The 16,546-nt window shown below is 32.2% G+C and overlaps 1 protein-coding gene across 1 annotated transcript; it reads right to left on the bottom strand.

Annotated features, from left to right (window-relative positions):
* Positions 1-2,141: 2,141 nt before the first annotated feature.
* Positions 2,142-6,638, bottom strand: LOC11405162 (mannose-1-phosphate guanylyltransferase 1). The gene is made up of 5 exons (XM_003616427.4): positions 6,473-6,638; positions 4,010-4,141; positions 3,634-3,696; positions 3,274-3,513; positions 2,142-3,175 (listed from the first exon to the last, which is right to left on the bottom strand). The coding sequence occupies exons 2-5, from the start codon at positions 4,118-4,120 to the stop codon at positions 2,504-2,506; spliced, it is 1,086 nt and encodes a 361-aa protein (XP_003616475.1). The 5' UTR covers positions 4,121-4,141; positions 6,473-6,638; the 3' UTR covers positions 2,142-2,503.
* Positions 6,639-16,546: the final 9,908 nt, after the last annotated feature.

Genomic DNA, 16,546 nt, shown 5'->3' with positions numbered 1-16,546 from the left:
GTGCTTAACCTCTATGTTTTTCAGTTTGCTGTTTCTTAGAAGGAGGCATGTTATCTGCCCAGCACTAAAAGCTCCATCTACTCACTTACATGAATGTAAATACTCTATTTTGAACTAAAATGCATCACAAGATTTTATATCAATTATCAATGATAAAAGTTATTTTTTTTCATAAAACAATGACATCTCTTTTAGTCTTTGTGGATATTGTATGTTGTGCAAGTAACATTTGGGAATTGCTATATGGCCCCCATTTTTGCTGTTAAAGCCCCCCATTTATTGAAAGATAATTTCCGATGGCAGGTTTCAGTCGCCTGTTTTCGATTAAAATCTCTTGGATTCTACGATCCATTGGGTCTTTTTCTCAGTTTGATCAACCTGGGGAGCCTATACAACAATCATGGTAACATTTTTGTTTGAAAACAACTTTGGCCACCCTCACACTTAAAAAAAAAAACCTTTGGAAGTGTATTTTTGAACATTGTTTGAAAATGTATATTCAGAAGACAAATAGCTGTATTTTTTCGGATGTGTAAAAACTCCTCCCTTTCGTTTGTCATGAGATGGGTTCTAAAGGTGCTGCTGCACTAAGGAAATCCTGCCCCACTTCTTATCATTGTGTTGAAAAAGTTCTAATATGGACAAATATATTAAAGGCAAAGATAAATAAGCAGAAGTTTCAGTTATTGTCATGTGATATAGACATCAATGTTTGGGTCCATGCATAAGTATTATTTGCACAACCGTATGTATCACTATCACATATATGGTAAATTATTGTTGCAAATCATTTTCCTTACTTTTAGATTTGTTACACTTGTTTGCTTAACAAAAAAAATAATAGGCAGTGACTTTATTGTCTTGTTAAAGAAAGTGAAGCAAGAATGTGATAATGCTGAGGCAATTAGACATCAATGTTTGGGGCCAGCCATAAGCATTATTTGCCAACCGTACCACTATCACATATGAGATAATGTGATGTAAGAATATTATAATAGAATTGATAAGTAAAGATAAAGAAGAAAAAGAATTGTAAATTATTGTTGATCATATATTAGACCCCTTTAATTATGTTTGTAGTTCAATTTAAAGATACCCGATTGAGAGAGATGTCTATATTTAATATCCTGTTACTTTAAAGATTAATTAGAACCGCGTCGCAAAATGATTTTTGACCAAGTAAAATAGTAGTACACCACAATGTCCACATAAAATTCTGTTCAACCTATCCATTATCTCCAATTATTTCTTAGTGGTTGAAAGTATCAATGTATGTTCTATTTATGGACCCTCAGTCACATGGTCTTGTTGTAACTAGAAATAGGGAAAAGTAACTCATAAACACCCGAGATGAACTTTTTTCACCCAAAAATACACATTGAAAGAAAGAAAAAAACTTTTTTTTTTTGTTGTTGTCTAAAGTACACTTTCGAACAAATTATACCGTATATGAAAGTATACTTCTAGAGCTGTATGTTGTTTTTTTAGAAATGTAAGTGAGGGATGGAGAAAGTTCCTCTCTAAACATCCCATCCACGCTGGACGGGACCCATATGGAAAGGTTTATATAGTGAGGTTCTCATCAACCCATAACATAACATGGAAATATTCAAACATGTAAGTGTCGTAACAAGGCCACCAACTCATCTAATTGTCTCATTCTTGGCAAGCCTGCATCATTCAAATAAGAATAGGAGTTCTTGTGCACTGATTACCCCACATTGGTCATTTCTAGCAAATTAAGGACCACAAATCTAATTAAGCCATTCAAATATGGAATAGATGGGTGATCACTACAAGATTACAGCTCCAAGCCACTTCAACTTTCCAAGATACATCATGTTAATGTAGAAAGTCTAATGAACTAGTCTCTGCATTAGGTTGAGTTTTGTTAGTTGAGGAAGTTAGTGTAACTAAGCTGAATTTTATTTACTGAAAATAAAATGACAATTTTGTAATTAAGTTGCAAACAGAAAGTAAAATAAGTCCTTAATTTAGCAAATTATAGGCTATCAAAAGAGGGTAAGAGAATATTGGACAGTTGAGACTTGAGATTCTCAACTATCATCCTTTCATCAATAAAATCACATATCTAATACTTTCTTGTATCCTTCTAATACTTCAACCAGCATCAATCATCATTTGTAAAACAACCATTCATGAATTATATTATATTGCCCAATTAAAGTAAATAGAACTACATTCTTGCCATCTTGCTAATGAGTTGCAAAGACTTGATGGAAACAACTAATTGATAATTTATTTCTATACATAACTTAAAATTACACAACTTTTGCACAAAAGACCAAACCGATGCCCTTTACAAGGATTATGACCTTTCAATATTGTAATGGCATCACTCAATCTAATCCAAAACTGACTTGTACACTGTAGGGAGAAAGGAAAGCAATGGGATATAGAAAAAATTAATTGAAAAGAACAAACATTTTCGGACTCAATAAGTTACTACCTCCTCCTTACCACATGCTGAGCAACATAGACCTCACATGACAATCTCTGGCTTCAGAATATTTGTCTTAATCTCCTTGTGGGGTAAAACCACACCACCATTGCTGTAAATCTCATCACAAACATGAACATCTTCTCCAAGGATAGTCATATTCTCCACTCGAGCCCATTGCCCGACAGTGGAATGCCACCCAATAATACTGCTGGAAATGCAAGCATGTTTCTTGATCCGGACTCCTCGCATTACTGTGCAGCGCGAAAGCCTAACACCAGACTCAACAATGCAGCCAGGACCGATAGCAACATCAGGTCCAATGAGACATCCCTCACCAATTTTGGCTGTTTCGTCCACAATAACGTTCCCCACAATGTTAGATCCACCGGCCAACTTAGAAGAAGACTTCTTCCTCAGTGAGTCCAGGTAAAGCCTCAAGCCAGTGATATAGTCCCTAGGTTGTCCGATGTCCATCCAGAATCCAGGCAGGACCATTGCATATAGCTTTTTCTCTGCAGCGATCTTTGGAAAAATTTCTTTTTCGATAGAAGTGGGCCTCAGTTCAATTCGATCCAAAACAGAGGGGTTCAATAGGTAAATTCCAGCATTGATTTTGTTACCAACAAACAACTTTGGTTTTTCAACAAATTTCTCAACCTGCCCTGTTGTCTCCTCCATAACAACCACACCATATTTTGATGGCTCATCAACCTACAGAAGTAGACGAAAAAAATGATATAATTAGATGCTCTAACTATTATATTGTATATTAGTCTCACATGTTTGCAATTATTATTTCATTGACTTACCTTTGTTACCATTATGGAAGCTTCCCCTCCATGGGATTTGTGGAATTCAATCATTTCTTTAAGTGGGTAGTCACTTATAACATCACTGTTAAGAACAAAAAATGGCTCTCCAGAGTCATCTATCAGCTTGTCCCTAGCAAGAGCCAGGGGCCCTGCAGTTCCTAATGGTTCAGTTTCTTGGGAACAACTAATCGTGATGCCAAGCTTTGCTTCAAAATCCTTCAAGAAATTCAACATAACCTGACGTAGGAAGTATTGCCAAAGTCAAAATAAAGAAACTTGAGCCACAATTTTGTTTTTGAAGCATTTACTAAAACAGTGTTTTAAGAAGAGGCATGAATTGAGTGTGATCCTCCTTACCTCTGGTTGGTAATTAATGGCCAGTACCACTTCAGTGACTCCAGTCGCCTTAAGAGCCTCTATCTGAAAAACAAGCCAGATTAAATATTAACAAGTATGTCAGTAGGATAGTTTATTTTGCCATATTAAGAGAAATAGAAATAAAATATGCACATAAATACATGACCGGTTCTACACAAATAAAAAGTGGTTCTTCACAATATGAGAAGTCATTTAATTTTAAAAAGGAAATCGCAACTATGAGTTATGTGGAAAGAAAAGCATCAGAATGAGATGCCGGGTTTAGAAAGCATTTAACAATAAAGCATATCCCTAATATATTCTAGAACATAACAGATATAAAACTTATAGGGAAAATAGTTTAAAATAGCTTTACCTGATGCAGAATCATGGGTTTGTTAGCAAAATCAACAAGAGGCTTAGGAACACTGAGTGTCAATGGCCTCAACCTAGTTCCAAACCCCCCAACCAGAATCAATGCCTTCATTGTGATAAGTCCTTTGTTTTCCTGAGAGATTATAAAATTAGAAGCAGATCAAGATAAGCCAAGAAAATGTAATCTGAAATATGAGCAGATAGATTCCACCAAATCCTATATATATCATGCCAGTAAAGAAAGAAGGACTTGCACAGAGAACTTAAGCAAACAACTGGCAAGTAAGTTGATCATGAAGAGACGGGTGTACTACCGAGCGTGACACGAATCAATTTATGTGTCACCTCATGAATACCAATGTTTAGCTAGATATGAAAAACAAAAACAAAATCCAGCTAATAAGCCACAAGCTTTCAATGAGAATGACCAAAAAGGATTGAAATATGACGCAGGTTGCTCGATAAATGGCATAAGTGTCAATTAAGGTGCATGGTAAGGTAAATATACAGTGTTCAACATGCAGTTTAAAAGTATGCATCTGTTTCCTTCTTTGAAAATCCTTCAAGTAAAGCACATTGCTTTGAGTCACTTTGAATAAACTTCTACACAAACACTTACGGAAAAATAAATATTAAAAGAATCTTGTGAAATAAATGCAAGTATTTAACCAATAGCTTCTCGTATAAATTGAACCAAAAACTTTTCTTGATTAAGAGATTTTCATAAACTAGAAATCAATCAAAATCCGGTCTCTAAGAGAAGCAAATAAACTTCAAATTGAGATGTTAGGATGCAAACAGAGCAAAAAGGAAAATGTAATTCCCAAAAAGTCTCTTTTTTCAACAAACCAAATTGCCTACTCGGACATAAATAATTGAAAGAAAAAAAAAATACCATTGACATCGGGATAAAAGGAAATACAAGTTTTTTCTTAATACATGTTTGAATTCACATTGAGTTCAGCAGAATCACGGTGAATCGCAGTAATTCAGGCATAGAATACACTTTAGAACTTCAACGAAATCACGATGTCACCGTAATTACATCAAACTCAGTGTGATTCAAACCCACATTTATTGTTTTCCTAGATAATTTTTCAAAAGAGCAAATATTGTCCTGACTAGTTTACTATATATGAGGTGGGAATGAGCCGGGCCGAGCCGGGCTTTACTTAAATAGGCTAGGCCTAGTTGAAAAAACTAAGACCTAAGCCTTGGCCTTTTAGCTGTCGGAGGCTTTATTTTAAGCCTGGCCTGGCCTTTTTAAAAGCCTGGCTTGGCCTGGCCTTTTTAAAAGCCTGGCTTGGCCTATTAGCCTGTCTAAAAGCCTAGTTTGTCTTACAAATTTCAAATAGAGTCTGTTCATCAATTTTTTCTCCTTTCAATTTGTGCAACGTACTTAATATAAAGATAAATATTAATTAGATACAAATTAAACTAATAAAACACAATTGTAAAATGTATAGATGGGTAGAAACTCAAGAATAATCATGTCTGATAACAACAACGATTTAAAACTTAATCTAATAAGACATATCAGTAATTCTTTTTGATATATATAAATAATAAATGTGGAAAAGTGTAATATACTCATATACGAGCCGGCCTGATAGGCTTTTTTACAAGCCTAAGCCCGGCCTAATTAAATTAATAGGCTTTTTAAAAAGCTCAAGCTTGACTCATTGATTAAACGAGTTAGGCCGAGCCGAGCTTTTAGTAGGCCGAGCCATAGGCTCCTGACGGGCGGCCTGGCCTATTCCCACCCCTAATATAGCACTGATACTTCAAATCAAAAGCATGTCAGCTGTCTGACATGTGTCATTGTCAGATGTCCATACACCGACACATGTGATTACATTCAAATACTACTCCGATCACAAATATAAACAAAAATCATGTTCAAATATTAAACCAAATACATCAACATTGTTTTGACTTTTTTGCTTATATTAGAGACCGGAGAGATCATTATGTGATTTTCTCAAATAATTACGGTGTCGATCTGATGTATGTGTTTGTGTTCTGTTAGGTGTCCGTGTAGCTAGTTTTAAGTAAACGAAAAAAGCTCCGCATTAGTTTAATTTCATCATTACATATGTATCTTTGTTCAAATTTTTCAGTAGTAAATCCAAATCCATGATCATTAATGTAAAAATTTACTCAACAAGTTAAAAAAATAAATCATAAATCAATAAAACTTTAGCAACACAACACAGAACCAGATCTGAGTAAATCGAAATTAGATCACAACACAATTCAATAAAATACAAAAATTCACCAACTCAAATATTATGATTACGTAATCAAAATTCATTAACAACACACACATACATTGATTACAACAAAGAACACAAAAAAAAATTAGCGGGAAAAACACTAAATTGAATTTAAACAGCAATTACATTGCGATAATCACGATCATATTAACAGAAGAAGAAGAAAAAAAAAAAAAGCGATTATGTACCTCGGTAGTAGAGGATTTGGATCTGTGTGAGAATTTGAAAATCGAGATTGAGAAGTGAGTTTTGCGCGGTTAAACCCCGACCCGGACCGAGTCAACACGGCGAGTCGGAATCTAGAAGAAGAGAAGAAGATTGTGAAGAAAATCAATGCCGCAATTTCGTCTCGTATGTCTTCGTGTTTATATATACATCACGCACGCGCCAACCATATTACTAACTACCTTTTCTCATTTATCCACTTATTTACTCTACAATTTTATTTTCTTTTCTTTTTTATATTCATTTATTTTTTTTTAGATTTTGACTTTTTATATCTCAAATTATATTCTATATATATATATATATAGTTCCAAGGGTCTACCATGAGTCCACGACTGAAATTTGATGATATTGTTAGACCGAACATCTTTATTCGACTTCAAAATATTGAAGTTGTTATGTGAATTTTAGCCGATGATTATGTAATTTTAGTCGAATATTAAATTGAGATATAGTAAAATAGTTTATCTTAACATGTCTCTCATAAAGATTAATTAATGTTTAAATCTTTTTTGTAAGTACATTTCAATTGATAGTTGGAAATATATAAAGGTCAGAGTTTGAACCTCGAATTATTCATTTCTCTATATTTAAATACGTGAATTGAAGCACTAAACTATTTAACAAGAAAAATATTTACGTCTAGACAATTTACACTAATTTTAAATATTTTTATCAGTAAACAAGTTTGACTTACAAATAATTTATTTGTGCCTATTTCTTTTGCAAATAAAGAGAATGATAGTATTATTGATTGATAAAATATTAAACAGTTTCTTATCATGTAAAACATTGTATACTTTTAAGAGCAGTACGATTAATTTATTCATGAATTATTAGTGGATTATGAATGCATGAATTTTTCTGTGGGCAAAAGTGTCGGTGAGGCTTTCTACGTTGTTTCGGATTGTGGCCACTTCTTGAATTTGTACCTTTTATTTACTTGCCTATTACGATAGTACTACACATGCTATATCACAAAATGTTGTGACTTCTTTGCCACTCTAGTCTCTCTCTACCGTGAACGAAATAGTACAACTACACAGACTTGTGCTAGAAATTTCCTTTTCCTATTTCTTGTTTTTTTTAATCCACTTTCCTTTTCTTGTTGTTTAGTTTAATATTCTTTAATGTAAATTCAGTATCTCTGATAAATCAAACTCTCGAGTATTGTGAAATTTAAATGGACGACAAACTTTTCTTAAGAGTTTTAATAATGTTCCATGTCCAATGTTGTGGATTTATAACTAGGATCTTGATTAAGATAAAAGAGACTCGTGTCATCTTATTTAAGCGTTTATGGATGTTTAGTTTAATACTCAACAATTCTTAAAAAAAATATTTGCCAAAAAAAACTATTATTCAAGAGAGTACTGCAGTAAATATTTCAAAAAAAATATGTGAATTAAGTATTATTTGAGGGTGTGCGAAATCCAGCCCGGCCCAACATAATGGATCGGGCTTGATCCGGTAAAAAAATCGACAGAGAAAAAAATAAAGGACGTGACAAGGACTACATCGAAACAGAAATCGGGTTACACATCCCGTCTTCATTTAATTTGAAGACGAAGAGGTTTTTTTTTGTACAGACAAAGACGTTTTTTTTAGTATTATTTAATATATGTTTTTGACAAATATTATTTAATATATTATTTTATAACACTCTTACACTCTTAATTGTCAAAAAAAAAACACTCCTACACTCTACTGTATTCTTTCACGCCAAACGACAGTTTCTAATTGATAAAAGGTAGATTTGCATTTCTAGGTTCATGTTAGGAAATTTGTGTTTATACGTGTATTGTGTTGTGATGATTTATTTTATGTAAATCACACATAATAGCATAATAAATATAAAGTTTGTGGGTTGAAAGGTAAAATCTGATTATGTTACATGTTGATTCATTGATCCATGGTTACTAGGGCACATGGGTGTTAAAATCAACAAATAAAATTACAATTTTGCATAGCCTTGTCTCAGTGACTCGGGGTCCTCATAGGCTTATACAATTGGTAAATGAAATAAACGTAGGATCCCCCCTTTAAAAATAGTTTTTCTTGGTTTATTTAAAAAAAGGTATTGTTACAAACATTTTCTCTATACTAGGATCAATTCATTTATAGCCTATTTGATAATATGAGTAACAAATAAAGACACATTTGATAATACAAGATTCAAGTTTACGAAGTTGTTTTTGTTTTTGAACAAAATCCATACATCCAAATATTTTTAGTGGTAAATCAGCTAAGATTGAAACAGTAGGAAAATATTTCAAGAAAATTTGAAAAGGAGTTTAAAATTGCAAAACATGACAATCGTACATGTTAGTACGGATGTGGGTAAGCTCGACCCTAGGGGTTGCCTTCAGACCTTGTAGGCGTGGTCGCCATTTCTGGTCTGTGTCTATTGTATGATATCACCTGCTTAGTGAACTCGGGTCGGACCCGAGCGGAGCTGGATTGGGCTTTAGCCCAATCTGAAACACAAACGCCAGAAGAAAAAAAATGTTAACCTTGAGCGGTACCGGTTTTATCCACAAAATATGCTTATATGACGCATTAAAAACAACTTCACTTACAATTAAGTTATTATAAGCACTTTTCACCGTATACTGTTGAGAAGGATAAAGCTTCCAAATCCAATGATCCGCCACATCCAAGACAAGATTAGAGAATCTAACCACACACTCCCTCAACATCTCCTCCTCCCACACAAACAGTCTCCTACGTTATTTTCACGCCTCCCCATTCACTCTCCTCAACCCAACAAAAATATATCAGCAACATAAGCTAATTTATTATCAGCCAGCTCAAAAAGTCTACTAAAACTAACTTCTAAAGAAAAATCATTAATCCATATATCCTTCCAAAACAAAGTTGACGCACCATCCCCCACCTCCCTACTAATATTCTCAAACAACCACCCCTTAACTAGCAAACCATCCTCGCTTGTAATTTGATTCGAATTTTTCCACCACACTGATCCTTTCATTCCCCAAAAGCATAACCTCTTACCTTCCTCACCATACCTCGCACACGACACTTTAAACCACAAACTCTCCCTTTCCATCAATACCGTTCAAACCCATTTATCAAGTAAAGCAAACTTAAAATCCTTCAACCGCCTCACCCCAAACCTCCATTCTCTCTTTCCAAACATAAAGTATCTCATTTAATCTAAGATATTTTTCTAAAATTTCCACAGCCCCAATTTTTTTTTTTTAACTAAAAATAGAATCAAGAGAAAAAATGATATCTAAATGAACCTTAATTTTATTTTTTAATTATTTATTACTCTTATATTTAATTCTTATAATTTATATTTCTCATAATGAATGACAAACTTAACAGCATTTCTTAATTTTTATGTCAAGTGCTAAAGTAACTTATTTTGTGACCAAGGCAGTACTTGTTTGCTTTAGTCATTTTAAAAATAAAAATATTTAAACAACATATTAACATTTGACTAAATTGACATAATTATCCTTTTAAAATGAGTTCAAATTGTTCTTTAGTTAAAGTGAAATGTCTTAACCAAAAAATAAGGTGAAGTGTGATCGTTTTCTGTAAATGAAATGTGGTCATAATTGGTTGAAATCAAAAGATAAATAAATGAGGAGTTTATTTAGGGTTAATTAAGTTTTTAGTCCTTATAAATATTTACAGTTTTGTTTTTAGTCTCTACAAAATAAAATTACGCTTTTTAGTCCTTGTGATATTTTCCTTAAGCACTTTAGGGACTAAAAATGTTGATAGAAATTTTTGATAGAGACTAAAAATGCTGATGGAAAAATTTTATAAGGACTAAAAATGCTGATGGAAAATTTTATAAGGACTAAAAATGCTGATGGAAAATTTTATAGGGACTAAAAAGTGTGATTTTATTTTATAGGGATTAAAAAAAAATTCTGAATATTTATAGGAACCATTTACTTAATTAACCCTTTATTTAAAAGATATATTTTGAGTAAAGACATTAAAACCTCACCTGAATAATTTTTTGACAAAACCTCACCTGAATAACTATTTTTTGGCAAAACCTTGCCTTAATAAGGATTTTTTTATCATGTGCAAATTTGCACATGTTAAAAAGTTTAAAATAGTAACTTTAACTTAAAACTTGTATTTTTTATATTAAATATGTAGCTTTTAATCAACAATTGTTGATTTTCAATGAAAAATTATTACTTTTAGTTACCTTAACATGTGGAATATTGCACATGTTAGACAAACCCATATTACTATATATATTAACGAATTAGTATTAAAATTATCATTGACAGTGTGATATTTGGACATATAAACCTGAATAACATGACGTGTCCGTAATGAATCTGCGCTGTTATTTGAGAGCAGTGTGATTTTGGATTGTTGTGGGAATAATATTTATGTAAAATGCTTAGATTTGAAGGCCAAAATCACTCCAATAATCATGTGCTGATGACCTTTTTTTATTCCAATTAATTAATTTATTATACTTTGAGTAACTTGACACATATTTGCCAGCAACGAACTGCATACCCTCCAATTTCTTAATGTTATGTACCTCCTATAAATTAATCAATGTTACTTCTACAAATCTCTATAATCTAAAATACGTAAACTTTTTGTAACCAAAAAAAGAAATACGTAAAGTTTTGCTAAGAAGTACACTAACGGTATTTGCTTCTTTTGATTACAGGAAGTAACGGTATATTTACATAGAAAGGAAAAATGAAACGTATAATATCTATACCTTAAAGTGCTTTAAGACTTTAATTGTAATTTAATATTTTTAATTTCTTACATTAAATACTTTCAAAACACTTCTAACACGTATCATAAGAAATATTACATGCATGCAAATCACGTGTTTGGAAAATGATTCGATAACACACTTTTTATTAGAGGAGAACAAACTTATGTTGGGTAACTCTCAAAATTATACATATGCATATATATTGAATATTGCTACAATTTTTTTTTTTTTAGGGAGCTACAAATATTAGTGCCCTATGGTACTAGTTAACATTTTCTCAAATAATTATGGCTTAATTGCACTTTTTCCCCTATCTTTTGCTAATTGTGTGATTTTGCACCCCATCTTTTTTTTGAGCGATTTTGCACCCCATCTTTTGTCAATTGTGTTTTGTTCAAAATCATCATTAAAAGAGAGGAAAAGGGCTAAAGATAGGGTGCAAAATCGCTAAAAAAATGAAGAGAATGTGCAAAATCGCACAATTAGCAAAAAGATAAGGGGCAAAAGTGCAATTAAACACAAAGATGGGGTGGAAAATCAGAAAGGGGGCAAAAAGATGGGGTGCAAAATCGCTCAAAAAAAAGATGGGGTGTAAAATCGCACAATTAGCAAAAGATAGGGGGGAAAGTGCAATTAAACCAATAATTATTATGAACATTTCGGAACATATGTATATTCCGAAGGCAATTTACATTATATTTTTAGGCAAATCCTAGGTGTGCCGTTTAGACTCTAAACTTTAGAGGGGATGCATTTTTTTCATGCAAGTCTTTTTTTCCCAATATTCATAATACTATAAAATGGAATCTCATTCTATGTCACGTCCAAAACTAGATCTTGAAGCACAAATCTAGTAGGCCAGAGACTTTAATTTGTATATGACCCAACATATGCCTGGCTGCTATTTTAGAAATCGATTTTGTACCTAATTCAACCTTTAAGTCTAACTCATTCAATGAAAGTTGTTCCCCACTTGAAATGCAGGCTACATTCCAATGTAAAAATTTCAACAAATGTGATAATTCAGCAATCCAATTATTTTACTATAAATGATTTCATGACTAGATATATTAAGAAAAATATTTGACTAATTGACACACATTGTCCAACAAAAATCATTTTAATATAAACAACCTCTCTTACGTGAGTTTTAATAAAAAGAATAAATTAATGCCAAATTATAGGGTGATGCAGGACCAAGATCCAACTATAGGTGATGTCAACCTTAAGAAAATGTACATAAGACGATTGTGATCTGATACTGGGAATATGCCATACCTTTTATTTCAAGGCCTATATGCCACACATTGTTTATTGCTTATATAAGGTTTTGTTTCGATTCTTATGCAAAAAAATTCTTAGTCACATTTGATTTTTTTTTTCTTCCTAAAAATCAGAGGGTTAACGCAGAAAAAAAAAAAAGTAGAAGTTTCTCAATTATATATTACTACATGCTAATGGACAAGACTTGTGTAGTCACAAGCTTAAATCTAATGTAGTATTTTCTAAAATAAAATATTTTTTTATTTTTATAATTTGTATGATTTATATTATTTATGTGCGTAGTTGGTTTGGACAACAAATTCGAAAGGAACCACTTTTGTTTTTGGGGTATATTTTTTTTATGATATCACTCTCAAACCATAATATGATAAGGAAAGACCAAATGATGATGGTCCAAGAGTGCTTAATTGAAACCATTGACTGGAAATATGGAAAAGTACCAGAAATACGGATCTTTGATAATCTTCCATTATAAATTAATTGACTGTTAGGCGTACCCTTGCTTTCATGGAATGTTTCCTACTTGTCATAACAACCTTTGTTAAGATCAACAATGGGTGACAAAGCCTTTCTTAAAATTGATATCACACCATCTAATTGTTAAATTAATCTCCCCTAAAAAAAGAAAATATTTCATAATAAAAGGAAGTAAAACTACTAATATAACTTTTTAGAAGTAAAAATAGAAAATATTTTCACGTTAAATCAACTTTTAAATGTCCTCGTAAATAATGCATCTATGCAATGTCCGGAAATCAAATCCCAACCACCACAAGAAGGAAAAAAAAAATCAACCTTTAAGTTTATATTCTCTATTCCGGTTATAAAACGATCATCCTTGTGATTTTGTTTACACTTTTTTTAACAAGTAATTTACATTTTTTTTAACAAGATATTTACACTTGCGTGAAAACAAATTATTCACACTTTTGTTGTACATAAAAAAAATTTCATTTTAGTTCAAAAATGTATGGCCAAAAATAGAGAAAAGAGGTCAGAAAAAAAAGGCTTATGTAAATCATATAAATCTTTAGGCCCAATAATTGAAATTTGATCTAAATTGAGAAGAAAACCCTTGATTTTGTGTATGTTGAATTTTTGAATTTAATCCATGTTAGTGCATACAATGTTTTAAGGTTTTGAGTTAAGAATATGCTCTTGTTTGATTGAGTTGTGTTAAAAAGGATATTATGAAGTGATATTATAAACAATGATATCAACTTGTAGGTTCTATTAGTCATGATCATTGATCACGATCAACTAAGAGTGTATCTTAAGTGTCGTCACTCAGCTAAAGCTCGCATGTTAGTGAGCCTAATCGTGTCTTTCCCTTGCCTTCGTAGTCGCCCCACATTTTGCGACTGCCTTCATTATGCTTAGTGTGCCCTTTCTCTCCTGGTAGTGTTTACCTTAAATATAGCCATAGCTCTCAACCTATTTTTTTTGGATTTTTTTTTTAAGAAGTTAAAATAAAATTTACTCAAAACGTAAAGAATCCTATCTAGCACGAGTAATGCTAGACTAGGATACTTAAATAGCAACATACAAAGAAAAAGTGTGTCGTATATACACGGAACACTCAAGCAAACACTCATACATCAAATGCAAACTTCTAAAAACAAACCAAAAACAACCTCCACTGAGGGCCCTGAAACCAATAAAAACTAAAACCCCAAAACCACAAGTCTAACCGCCCTCCAAAATAACCATCAAACCTACCAAAAAATCGTGCAACCGCACCTTGCTTCTCTTCTACAGTTGAGCGCAATTAAACACAGGTAAAATCACCACCTAGAAAACACATAGCTCAATTTTTGAAACAAGCTACATTGTCTAACATCCATGTATTTGAGAAACCACATCAACAACAAACTCATAGAAGAAAACCCACAAAAAAAAACATAGCCACCACAAGCACAACCACAAAAGCCAATAGCACCACCACCAAAACTACCATTAACCACCACAAAACCACCATTACTCCTCACCAAAAACCAACACTAGCCACCACGAGCATCACCACCAAAAATCAACACCAGCCACTACGAGCATCACCACCAACCACTACTTTACATTCAAACTTCCGACCCAACACCAATAACAAACCACATTATTTTTTTGGATTAAAACAATCTCTCAACCTTTTGTCTCCAATTAACTTGTTTAATTAAAAATAATAAAATATCCTTTTAAGACAGAACTGTCCACATTATCTAAGTTAAAAACCATGCACCTTTTTATTTTATAGATATTCGGTAAAATATTTTAAAGTGTAAACAAAAACATGTACACGGACACATACTATGAATCACTCACTCAAGTTACCAAATGCATGAGAGAAGGTACACCAACTGATTCATGTGATACCTCTCATGCCAACAGAGCCTTCCATCAACTTATACTAACACTCCAATTGAACACATTTTTTTTTATAAGTACTAAGTAGCATATTATTCAAACAAAAAGAGCTCATATAATATTGAGAAAAGATCATTATCAGAGAATGGAGAGTCCAAAAAAGAATAATGTTAGCTTCTTTCAAATGCCTCTTCATTATCCAAGATACACTGAGAAAGACTACCAAGACATGCCTGAATGGAAGCTTGATGGGCTCCTTAAGGAATATGGGTTGCCTACACATGGTGATTTGGCTTACAAAAGAGAGTTTGCTATGGGTGCTTTTCTTTGGCCTAAGTTCCCTCTTAACTCAAAGTCTTGAACCTAATTATACTTTACCATCTATCTATATAATGCAATTATAAGATGTTTGAATTTGATCAATACTTTAGCGGAAACAAGAATAATATAAGTGTATGTAGTTTTATATAAATGTAACTTACTTTGAACTATTGTATAATGTTACGTATATGTGTCCTATTTATATATATATATATATATATATATATATATATATATATATATATATATATATATATAGTAGTATAATAGCATGTTTGTGCAAGCGGTTGATTTATTAATTCAGCGGCAAAAACCCACGTTTGAGGAGAAGCTATCTTTTGAAGCTTCTTTAAATCACGTTAAAAATTGTCTCGGGACGTGGAAAAGGTGTTTTGGCTGTAAAACCAAACACATCATAAGTTTGATAAATGCTTTAATTTCTTGCAACCTCAACTCAATCATACTTTTTCATTCAATCATAAAAAATGTCACGAGATTTATTTCTGCAAAAGAAAATGAAGCATTGGTTGAAAATGGATTTTAAACTCAATTATACCTCTTTGACATGAAGGTGTATATGAAAGAAAAATTCTTTATGATTTTCCAAAAAATAAAAAATTCTTTATGAGGAAATGAAAAAATTAGACAGAAGTAAAAGAACTATAGAACTATGTTGTTCATTATCAAATGGCTTAATAAATGATCTTTATCACTATAGATTACAATTGACACAGATGGTTAGATCTTCCGCTTGTAACGCCCACTTTCGTTTAATAGTTATTTAATCGAGTTTAAGTGATTATATTATATTTATATAATATATGTATGATTTTGATATGTTTTGATAAATTGTGGTGATTTTGGTGATTTGATTGATGACGTGTTAGGTTATGAGTTTTGGAGGAATTGATAAGATTATAGAATTTATTTTATTGTTAAATAAGATAAAGATTTGAAAAATATTTAGTTGAGGGCTGTTTTGATATTTTAGATAGTTTTGGGGGAGAAAGTGAGATAAGATAAGTTATTAGAAAGAGGTATAAATAGGAGAAGACCTAATATTTTAGAAACTCATTGTACGTGAAAACTTTTGGAAAAGGGAGAAAAAGCCAAGTCTAGAGGAACCAAGGTAGAGTGCTGCGATTTCTTCATAACCAGGTAAGGGTGAGACTAGTAATTCAATAGCATTGATTGTTGTAATTCTGATGATTAATTGACAAAGTTAGGATTGATTTAGAAAAGTTTTGGAATTAGGTTAAAACCCTAAAAATTGATGATCAAACGGTAAAACTTGTTTAGATTGATGTAAGAACCGTCCTATAACCTTAGAATATGT

The sequence above is a fragment of the Medicago truncatula genome, chromosome 5, assembly GCF_003473485.1.
Source record: "Medicago truncatula cultivar Jemalong A17 chromosome 5, MtrunA17r5.0-ANR, whole genome shotgun sequence".
In the NCBI taxonomy this organism is placed as follows: Eukaryota; Viridiplantae; Streptophyta; class Magnoliopsida; order Fabales; family Fabaceae; genus Medicago; species Medicago truncatula.
Note: the sequence above shows the minus strand (reverse complement) of the source record. Positions and strands in the feature narration are given on the sequence as shown.

What these genes read in the sequence shown, in the direction of transcription:
- LOC11405162 (XM_003616427.4), bottom strand. Translation starts at nt 4,120, where the DNA reads ATGAAGGCATTGATTCTGGTTGGGGGGTTTGGAACTAGGTTGAGGCCA. An exon ending in CCATTAATTACCAACCAGAG is followed by an intron (nt 3,514 to 3,633) that starts GTAAGGAGGATC and finishes TTCCTACGTCAG; the next exon opens with GTTATGTTGAATTTCTTGAA. An exon ending in CTTCCATAATGGTAACAAAG is followed by an intron (nt 3,176 to 3,273) that starts GTAAGTCAATGA and finishes CTACTTCTGTAG; the next exon opens with GTTGATGAGCCATCAAAATA.